General features: G+C 38.9%; 1 protein-coding gene across 1 annotated transcript in view; it reads right to left on the bottom strand.

The window, feature by feature from the left end:
- LOC107300877 (set1/Ash2 histone methyltransferase complex subunit ASH2-like) overlaps window positions 1–4,184 on the bottom strand; it is a 17,161-nt gene extending 12,977 nt beyond the window's left edge. Inside the window, exons 1-2 of the mRNA XM_029287055.1 lie at window positions 4,164–4,184; window positions 787–875 (exon numbers count right to left, since the gene is read on the bottom strand). Coding sequence (XP_029142888.1) covers window positions 787–859 — 73 coding nt within the window. The 5' untranslated portion in view covers window positions 860–875; window positions 4,164–4,184. The remainder of the gene's footprint in view (window positions 1–786; window positions 876–4,163) is intronic.
- Window positions 4,185–11,047: the final 6,863 nt, after the last annotated feature.

Genomic DNA, 11,047 nt, shown 5'->3' with positions numbered 1-11,047 from the left:
AGGGATAATTTTAAAAGTATTTTAATCGGTAACACAGCTGGGAATATTTGGTTTTAATTCGGCTTTTATCAGGGTTTATTCTTTTGTATTTTTGTATTGTGTATTTTTTGTATTTTGGGTATATTATTTGTTTTAATATGCTGTGAACCGCCCTGAGTCCTATGGGAGAAGGGCGGTATATAAATTAAAATAATAAAAAAAAAAAAAAAAAAATAAAAATAAAAATGATCACAATCCACAATCCACACGCCCAGCAACCAGCATGTGCATTTCTGACCACTGCAGAGTCCTGCAGAAACAAGACCAGTTTGTGACCTTTCCCGCCAGCTTCCAACAAGTAAAGTGAAAGTGGATGCTAATAGGATGTCATAAGATATAGTCACCTGTGGTCCTCACTTAATGACCAATGGTGATTCATTTAATGACGGGGACTGCAGAACTGACCCCCGTCCCAGTTACTGTTGTTAAGCAAGGACTGCCTGCAAGTCTTAATATTTTCCAAAATGAACAACCAACAAAGCCAGGGAAGGGAATAGGCCAGTCAGAGCTTGAACACAGACCCAACAAAGCTGGACTTTGCTTCCTCAGCATCTATAAAGCCTCTGCAAACAGCTGTAATATTACCAATTTCAGGTACTTCATACAGCGTGTATGGCTTAACAACTCCTGAGATAAAAGGATTAAGAGTGCTGCAGATAATTCCATCTCTTGAAGTTTATAACTTAAAAATAAAAGTGGATGCGGGGAAAAAAAACGGGTATAGAAACATTTTTTCTACCAGCTTACTTGCTTGTTTTCTTAAGAAGTATGTATTCCCACTGTGATGGCAAATGTTGCAATGGAAGCTGTAGTTAGTCATAAAGGGAAGGCAGGATCTGAAACAACAATTCAGTGGTTGTTCTCAATAAATCAGATGGAAGAAAAATGTACACTCAGTAAAGTAACACTTGGGCAGGTTAAGCCATTTATCAAAAAAAAAAAAATATTGCAAGACTTTTGCCTACTCACCCATACCTCGTGCATAAACCTTAAGGCAATATTAATTAAAAAAAACCCTGAAGACGTACATGGAAATAAAAGCCAACTCACCCACTAAATGCTTAAATACATCCCAAACGCCACTGTTCTCAGATAATAGAGGAAAACTGTAAACACACAACCTGACTCCTTTAGTAACTTAACACCCCACTGCTCCTCTCCCTCATCAATAGACATACACAGAGACAATAAGCACAAAAACAGATAAGTTTGTTCGGGTCCTTTTTGTAATCTGAACATCAAAGTCAAGATCTCTGAACATAAAGCCTCCAAGTCAACCATCATATTTGGAGTCAGTGAGAAACACCCTTATTAACATCAGACATCCGACTACCAAATGACACAAGGGATTTTTCAGGGTTTCACTTTCTTGGGACATCTGAAGTCAATGCTCGCTTGGCTCTGGTTTTGTGCAAGGTGCTCTATACAGATGGATTAGAATGGCTTCAAATCAAGAAGTAGGTAGAGTATAACCCATGAGATCAGTCTGTTTATTTTATGTGTACTGGGCTAAGCACTGGCCTGTAGATGACAGCTCATAAAAACCCCTTGGGTTTCTTTTTTTTTAAAAGATTAAATGTCCTATCATTTTGCTGATTAACTCAATGGATGTTTACAGCTTTAGGATTATTTGTTCACAATGAGCCAGCAAAACAGCATTTCTCCACTCAGCTTTAGCCAAGGCTGTCAAACATTTCAGAGAAACAGCTGCAAATAAGCAGCCTCAAGCTTTCATGGAAATGTAAAGGATAATATGTAAATCCTCATTCCGCAAATACTCGGACGTTCTAAAATGGCTGGGCATACTCAAAACCAAGTGAATTAAGCCATGGATTCTGGCTTTGTGGAGGGGGGGGGGATGGTTTCGCAACTGGCAACAAGCCCACCATTTCCAAACAACTCAAGGCCTGGTAGTGGGCCATGGCCCAGGGATTGGGGACCCCTCAATTAAGCATTACAATTTACACAGCACAACTGCTTTGATTAATATACACAGGTCTTAGTGTTCTTAATACAGCAGAGATAGGAAACGAAGGTCCTCAGCCAGAAACAGCTTATTAGCGAGAAGTGTATCTGTATTTAAAAACTATAATATTGTGTGTTACGTCATGTTCTGCATAACCACAATTTATTAAATAATCCACCGCTATCTGACTTACACTAAGCCAAAGCCTCACCAATTGGATTATGGTCTAGGGTGGTATCTAAATTCAGGCACATGAGAATCACAAAGCAGCCACCATGAAGTCTAGGCATATTCAACTGAATCACAGAACTGACATTTTAAAATGGCCTTCCAACATTTTGTGGCAGAGGTTAAGAACTGGAAAAAGTTTTGAAAGCCTGGGACATAAACCATTTGATGTTGGCTCTTGCAATTCAAGAACTCTACCTGAAAAACTCCGGTATTATCATTTCTCTTCTACTAAATATCTCTTGCAACGTTAATAGGGAACCATTTTTTATTCCTATTGTTTTTTATATACAGTAATTGCCAATAGTCTATTGTTATTTTTTTATATACAGTAATTGTTTTTATACACAGTAATTGCCAATAGTCTATTGCTAAACAACAAAATAAAGTGAACAATCTGGGGTTTTGATTTTGTAAATAATTACGTAAATAAAGTGTTAATGAAACTAAGCCCTGTTTATGTAACAAGGGAAGTTTCAAATTCAACTAATACCCACCAATTATTTGAAACCAACCTCAGATATAAGCATGTGCTGCCCTCTTTTGGAAAGATCGGAGAGGATNTTCCTATAATTGTATCCCCATCATAATTTGGTCATACAGATTAGCTTTGGAAAGATCGTTTTAAGTTTGGTTCCCAGAACATGAATAGATATGATGTACTCCAGTGCATCTATTCTCAACTATTCTCCAAGGACCAGATTACATATCTAACCAAGTAGAAAGCTATAATCCAAAACAGCTATCAAAACCACACTAAAAAGGCTAAATCACTTCTCAAGTCAGGTAACTACAAGAGATCTAACCTGATATTTGCCAATAGAGAAGCATAGCAAATGTCTTTTTATCCTATACTTTTTCCTTTTAGTTCAGTGAAGCAATTCTCAATGGTTTTAAGCAGAAAGATGTTCCTCCCACCATCACTAATAACCTCATACTTTTTAACAAGAGAGCAGGAATCAACCTGTTTTACAACCATTCCTCATTTAGTGCCAGGTGAACATCTGACTGGCAAAGACAAGCTGCAGTCTCATTCAGACTCTCACTCTTGTAGTCAGATGCATGGATTGAGTCATAAATTTGCCCATTGGTTGGAAACTGAATTTCTGTTACCATCCTATTTGTGAATGGTCACTAATCAAAGTAGCCACTAAATAAGAAGTGGGTGCACAATATAGGATGGGAATTAAGTTATGGTCTAATCAGCACCAGCCACATATTAAAAGGAATGTAAGAAGCAGAGAAGGAAATAATGCCGGAGAAATATCAAAACCTGATTCCAGAATAGGAAACAGCAACGCTGCTGTCATTTAACAAGCTACACCATAATCTGTTTAACCATGGTTTAAATACTTAATATGCTGCATGCCTGCTCATGCAACATATTTAGTCGGAAATCATGGTTTGCAGCTCAACAAACACAAGAGGCAAGCAAACCAACATGTCTGGTTACTGGAATTAATAGAGATGAGAGTTCAGGGGGAGCAAAAGGCGAATGCAGCTGCCTGACTATAGCCAACCCCTGTTCTACAGAGGTCTTGGGTCAAAGGCATGGTCTTGGCTGGCTGGGAATCTGGGGAGTCGCCACCCCCCAACAAAAACCGAGACTAAATGGACTAAATTCAACGAGACGGCGGCCTAACTGCAGCTGGCTAGGAATTCTGGGAGTTGTAGTCTCCACATCTGGAAGGAGCACAGGCTCCATACATCCCGCCATTGAAAGCTTTCCTGCAAAGCCCGGGATTCGACAAGGCGGGGAGAAAGAAGCCGGACGGAATTCATTGGGCGCAAAGTCAAAGCTCCGACCAATGAGAAGCGGATCCGAAACCTCCGGCCAATAGGAGTGCCCCCTGGTTATTTTTGACTCCCAGCCAATAGAAATGAAGATTCCAATTTCGCTCTTCTTGCCCGCCATATCGCCAGCCCTCACCCGGTCTCCGAGTCCCCTGTTCCCTGCTCAGCTGACCCCGCAGCTTCCCCAGCCATCGGCTCCGGAACACTGGGTGGTGTGGCCTCGCCGTCGCCTCCATCCTCCGGTGTCGAGGCCCCAACTCCAGCGGACGCCATCTTGCACTAGAAAACACCTCTCGTGGGATTATTGGTGCGTAATCTCGCGAGAGCTATTCGTACTGATTCTACTCCTCCCTTTTTTTTAAAAGGGCAACGTCACTTTTTTTTCCTTAAAGGGGCAATACCACTTTTTTGATGACTTGAAAATAGCACTTGCATTGGAAATGTTATATATTATTTCATAAACTTTTAGCTCCCTTAATATCTTCTATTCTTAGTTTAAACCTAATGGGGGGGGAGGGAATTGGGATCACCTTATGCGGTAATAACACGATAGCTTTTAATTTCCTTAATTATCCTATCATAATGCAGCAGCATATTCATTATATTGCTATAGTTAGTACATTACTGCATTGTAGCATTATTATAACATATTATCCTATGTTTCATATAATATACTATCATACAGGGCCTATATAGGACTAGCACTGATAGTGTTACCTAGTTGGGGAATGAAATGTCTGCAAGAAAACACGCAAGTTCAGAAAGCACCAAGGACCCCTCATTTCAACCCTGAGCTATAAATATTCTCCTTTATTGGTATCATATATCATAATGCTTTATTTTTATGTCATTATTTTATTTCTGGCTTTGATTTTTTTGTGATTTGTGATTTTATTAGATTTATACCCCGCCCTTCTCCTGGCGGACCCAGGGCGGCTTACAGCAAGCTAAAAACAGATAAAGACCCTACAAACACCATTTTAAAATATAATTAAAAGAAATATTAATTTTGCCGTTTGCCATTCAACTCCAAAATAGTTTTGATCTGTTGTTTTACCCTTATGACGCTATGATGTATTATTGCTGAACCCATTCACTGCATTTCGGTCTCTCAATGTTTTCATTTGATATTCTCTGTATGTAGTGGGATTGTTTATGACAGGGGTCTTCAAACTTGGCCCTTTTATGACTTGTGGACTTCAACTCCCAGAATTCCTCAGCCAGGCACGTGTGCCTGGCTGAGGAATTCTGGGAGTTGAAGTCCTCAAGTCATAAAAGGGCCAAGTTTGAAGACCTCTGGTTTATGAGTTATCTGCTGCACTGGTGTGTGGAATGATATGGCGGAGAAAAACACACTATAAATTAAAAATGTACTAATTTTGAGGCAAAGTTGATTTCCACAGTGTCTTAACGCTGAAATTTATTAGGCCTGTGCAGTGTTTCTAATTCACTTTCTGTGCTTTGGAGCTGCTTAAAATACACGGCAGGTCAGAACTACACTTCTTCTATTGCCAATTTCTTTTCTTTTTTTAAAGTTTTATTAATTTTTAAAGGGTGGGTAGAATGGGGTCAGGGTTAGGATTGGAGTTTAGGTTAGGGTTGGGGTCAGGGTTGGGGTTGAGGCTTGGGTTTCCTCAGGTAACATTTTCGATGTTTAGCAAACAGCATATTATCTGGGTACATATATTTAAACAACAATAGTATGGTGTTGGTTTTTAGTAAATTTGCCAATTTCAAAGCGACATTTGGCAATTCAATCAGAAAGGATACATCACCTTAAAATCTTTGCAAAAGCGCACTCTATTTATTACACATATCTCGTACATTATAATATAAAATATTTAGCAATTTTAAATACTTCCCGCTTTATTTTATTTTTTTTTAAAAAATAAGAAAACTTTACAGGCAAACCATAGTTGTCTTCTCATCAAATATGCATTTACTTTACTGCCTTAAGGACATAAACACTCATTTATAACTCTTTGCATATGCACTGCATCATTTCACATGTTTATTAAAATTACACAGCAATTCTATTTCTATTTGGCCAGAAAATCCACATATCTCAGAGAACCTCAGTCTCACATATAGTTACAAAAAGGCAAAGGTATACATTTTATTTGTTTGTGCTGCCCATCTCACCAAGGAGACTGTAGGCGGCTTACAGTCGTGCAATTAAAATACCATATCAATCTTTAATATGTTAAAATGTTAAAAACAATAAATAAGAACCTTACATTTTAAAATTCAGATAAAATTTGATTAACTATGATGGAAAGGAAGGGGGCAAAGTGTGCAGAGGGAGGAGCTGGGGTCTAAATAAATGCCTTTGTTTACACACACAAAAATCAGACTATAACTATGTGAGGGAAAGAAAAAGGGAGATGAGTTATTTCAAGCTACAGGAAAATATTTTGTAGAATTACTTTGTAATGCAGTCTTCTTAAAAATCTTCCCCGTTGTTGTTGTTAGTTGAGAAGTCATGTCCGACCCATCGTGACCCCATGGACAACGTCCCTCCAGGCCTTCCTGTCCTCTACCATCTTCTGGAGTCCATTTAGACTCATGCCTACTGCTTCAGTGACTTCATCCAGCCACCTCATTCTCTGTCATCCCCTTCTTCTCTTGCCCTCCATCTTTCCCAGCATCAGGCTCTTCTCCAGTGAGTCCTTCCTTCTCAATAGGTGGCCAAAGTACTTGAGTTTCAACTTCAGGATCTGGCCTTCTAAAGAGCAGTCAGGGCTGATCTCCTCTAGGACTGACCGGTTTGATCGCCTTGCAGTCCAGGGGACTCGCAGGAGTTTTCTCCAGCACCATAGTTCAAAGGCCTCCATTCTTTGGCGCTCAGCCTTTCTTATGGTCCAACTTTCACAGCCATGCATTGCAACTGGGAAAACCATCGCCTTGATTATAAGTACTTTTATTGGCAGGGTAATGTCTCTGCTTTTTAGTATGCTGTTTAGATTTGCCATAGCTTTCCTCCCCAGGAGCAAGCATCTTTTAATTTCTTGGCTGCAGTCCCCATCTGTGATGATCTTGGAGCCCAGGAAGATAAAATCTGTCACTATCTTCCCCGTTAAGACAGTCCAAACATATACTCTATTTCCATAAGTTCTAGTACAATGTTTGGACTGTCTTGAGGGGCAAGATTTTTAGGAAGGCTGTATTATATATATTTGCTCATATTCTTAAAAATATTACATTACTACATTATTAAGAGCATATGCTTTTTTTAAAAAAAAACACACCCTGTCTATTCTAGATTTTTAGAGCTATATATTACCCACTAGTGCACTCTGTCAGGACATAACGTAGTGTTGGTAAATTCTATGTCTATAAAAATACATTTTACAAATGCATTTTCTTTGAGCATCATTTCATGAAATTAATTTTCCCCTCAGTTCTTCAAGCTGAAAACTGTGGCTTCTAAAAATGCCTCCCTATCTCTAGCTGTTTCTTCTTTAAGAAAACTAAACCAATTATTCATATGTTAAGTTTCTCTTTGAAGTTACTGATAAATAATTCCCATTATTTTCAGCAGCTTTTGAATCTTGATAGTAAGACTTTTTGAAGTACAAGCTTGTTTTACAAACTAAATGATCAAGGTATGTTAATTGATCGTAAAACATTTTTGTTAGACTCAAAGTGCTCAGAATGAAACTTGAAATGCTTCTGAAACAAAACCCTCAAACAGATTATGTAACTTGAAGGGACTGACTCTTATATTTTATCTGTACAGTTTAATTTAATTTGATCTTTTCACTTTGAAGAGGTATACATTGTATTCAAGGCAAAGAACCCTTTTGAGAAGGCTTCAAAAGAAAACTTGAGTAATAGCAAACATGAAACTATAACAGCTAGTTCCAAAACAAAGAAATTAAGAACTTTTGCCCATATTTTTTTTTAATAATTTAAAAATATATTCAGCTCAAATGAAACAGTGGAGGTTTAGGATCTGGTATCATGGATCACACAGCTCTTGGTAAAGAATGCTGTTAGCTGATATCTGGAAAACCTGCAATGTAAAAATCTAAAATGGCAACCTGCTTCCATGTAGTAGATTAAAATGATCATCAGATTTCCCAATTTTCTCTCAAGTTGGTTAAAATAATTAAACTTGGATTTTCTGACTTTTTCAGCACTTAGGACAGCAGTCTCTTCTTTCTTGCAACTCAGTTTTTGCCAACAGCTTTTGAACCAAACCAGGATCACTTTTTTTGCATTTTGGAGAAAAGAAAAACTTCAGCCTTCCAGTAACAGGAGGGGATCAGTACCGGGCTAACAGGATTCTCCTTGGTCTGTTATTGGAAAACTCATCAAACATGGAGCTTCATAAAAATAGTAACAATAGTGCAGCTGTTAATAGGCACAGATCACTGAAAAATATATTTCAGTTATTCACTTTTTTAGTGTCTTTTTCTTTTTTCTTCTTTATATTAGTTTGTGTTAGTTTTTGTTTTCTTGTTTAAAATTGTGTGTGTGAGTGTGTGTAAAACTATGGGTGATTTACCAAAACTAGTGTATGTTCTACCACTAGGTACCAGTTTCCCTTTGGTCTATTTCTTGAGCTGAATATATTAAAATCCAATTTTATTTTTCATTAGCTGCTCAGGATCATAGGTATGAGATGACCGGCTATATAAATTGAATAAATGCATAAGTAAACCTTAAATGCTTGTCCTTCTGTCAGTTAGGATTAGATGAAGGTGTTCGTTGTTTATTTAGCCACAACCCTTTGTATAACAGTGCTTCAATGTGTGGTTGGTAATAGTTGTGGTCTAATACCATGTAACAAAACTTCAGTACCTTGAAGTTGTATGATTATGGTAATTTAAGGAAGAATAGAATCCAAAGCACTTATAAAGAAATATGTGCTTTCCTGTTTTGAATCAACTCAGATTAATTACAAGTGCTTAGTAATTTAGTAATATGCAGGAAAATGATTTTTGGCTGAAAAAGGGAGAAAAATTGTAAAACCACTTGGTGGCAGTAAAAAACCTATCATAAAAAAGTTGAAATAAAAAATCTGGAGAGGAAGGTCAGAACAAATACTGCTGAGATTTCCCAAATCCCAATTTTTATCTTATTTGGTGAAATAAAAAGGAACATATACAAATAATAGTTGTGTTGAGAGACAGAAGGAAAAGAAAAAGGTAGGTGAGAGGAAGGAAGGAAGGAAGGAAGGAAGGAAGGAAGGAAGGAAGGAAGGAAGGAAAATGAAGGGAGGGAGGGAGGGAGGGAGCCATGGTGTCCACATGTCATGGGCATAAGCTCAGACTACTTGCAGTCTTTTCCACAGGTGCTCGGTTATAGGAAATCAGGTTAGCTCCTCTTTTTAACATGAACTGGTCTTTAAAAATCTGTTTACATTGTTTTATTCAGCAAAGTCCATTCAGTTAAAAAAAGAGCTGATGTGATCTTGAACTAGGAATAAAGGTGGATGAGAAGAAGGAAGGAAGGAAGGAAGGAAGGAAGGAAGGAAGGAAGGAAAACCCAATCTGAAGTCCACTTAGAGCTATAGAAACTCACAGGATCATTTTAGCCATTCACCCGGACCCAGGTACTTTTGCAGGGACAAATATGAGAACCTCCAGATTAAAAGCAACATATAAAGCAATAACATAAATACAGGTAAATAAATCAACAAATAAACAGTCTCAGATATGCATTCAGTGAAAGAACTCAAGTAGATTCTTTGGATTCACTCAATTTGGTCTGAACCAATCTGAGCCCTGACTGGGAATTTCACAACAGCGACATTGAGAAAAAATGTGGGGGTTTCCCCCCCCCAAAAGATAGCATTTTCCATGTTTAATACAGCAGAATGATTGTTTCAGTACTTCAAAGACCAGCAATTTAATCAGCAGCGTTCAATTGCACAGGTCAAAAATGGCATAAATGACAAGATAAGCAAATATAATGCTTGTGCTTTAAAATAACTCTTTGATGTTGCAAGAAATCAGAAGGGGCCTTTGGAAGCAGAAGCGTGCAGACACCTCCTCTGAAGGTGAGAGAAAGAAAAAGTCTTGATTAATCTTAAGGGCTAATCATCACTTTGGTCAGATGAAAGGGAAGCATCTGAGATAATAAACCGTTTAATCCCTAAACGAGACCAGAAAACTCTTTGTTCTTCTTACTGCAAAAGTCTAACACAAAGACTTTCCCTTAAGAAAGAAATACGTTGTTAAGGTGAGGCTTTTAAGTTTGGCACCCTCCTGAAATGAATGAATGAATGCAGACGCGCACAAATGTGCATACCAAGAATCCAGGCAAAACTAGATAGCTAGATAGATTGGGAATAAAAAAAAATCGATAACATAACATGATCAAAGGTCTCTTCCCCGGGGCAGGAATTAAATCAACTCTCCTCTTCCTTGAGATTAAAAGGATCAAGAACGGCTCCCATTTCAGATCCGGGCTTTCCGATTCTGGCAACACCAGATCAACCCCCCCCCCAAAGGACCCACCCGATTCTCCGTATGAAGCGAAGGGCACCCACCGGAGACCTGGCTCTTTTCAAGCAACTGTGAAAGGACCCACCTCGCTCGCATCCCGCTTGGGGGGGATGTGTGGGGAGGGGAAGGGTAATTAATTGCTGGTTCTCGTCACCCCTTCCTGGTGATGGGGCGGGGGGCGGGGTGGGGGGCGGCGCAGGGTGGAGAGTTGCATGAGAATAGGGAGCGTGTGGAGCACGTCGAAATTCTGACAACTTGTTGACATCAAAGGCTGGCAAGATTAGGCAGTCCAGGTATAAAAACTGCCCCGTTTTCGGCGGGCTGTTGAGGGAACGAAGGCTGGAGAGAAGAGGAGGAGGAGGAGAAGAAGTTGCTCGGAGTTGCTCGCGAGAAGGACGGAAAGAAAGAGTTTTACAGAACAGAACGGAAAGGAAAGGAAAGGAAAAAAAGTAGAAGGAAAGGAAAGGGGGGAAAAGTAGGAGGAGAGGAGAGGAAAGGAAAGGAAAGGAGAGGAAAGGAAAGGAAAGGAAAGGAAAAGAAAGGAAAGGAAAGGAAAGGAAAAAAG

Source organism: Protobothrops mucrosquamatus, unplaced genomic scaffold (assembly GCF_001527695.2).
Source record: "Protobothrops mucrosquamatus isolate PMUCROS unplaced genomic scaffold, P.Mucros_1.0 scaffold8933, whole genome shotgun sequence".
NCBI classification, from domain to species: Eukaryota; Metazoa; Chordata; class Lepidosauria; order Squamata; family Viperidae; genus Protobothrops; species Protobothrops mucrosquamatus.
Note: the sequence above shows the minus strand (reverse complement) of the source record. Positions and strands in the feature narration are given on the sequence as shown.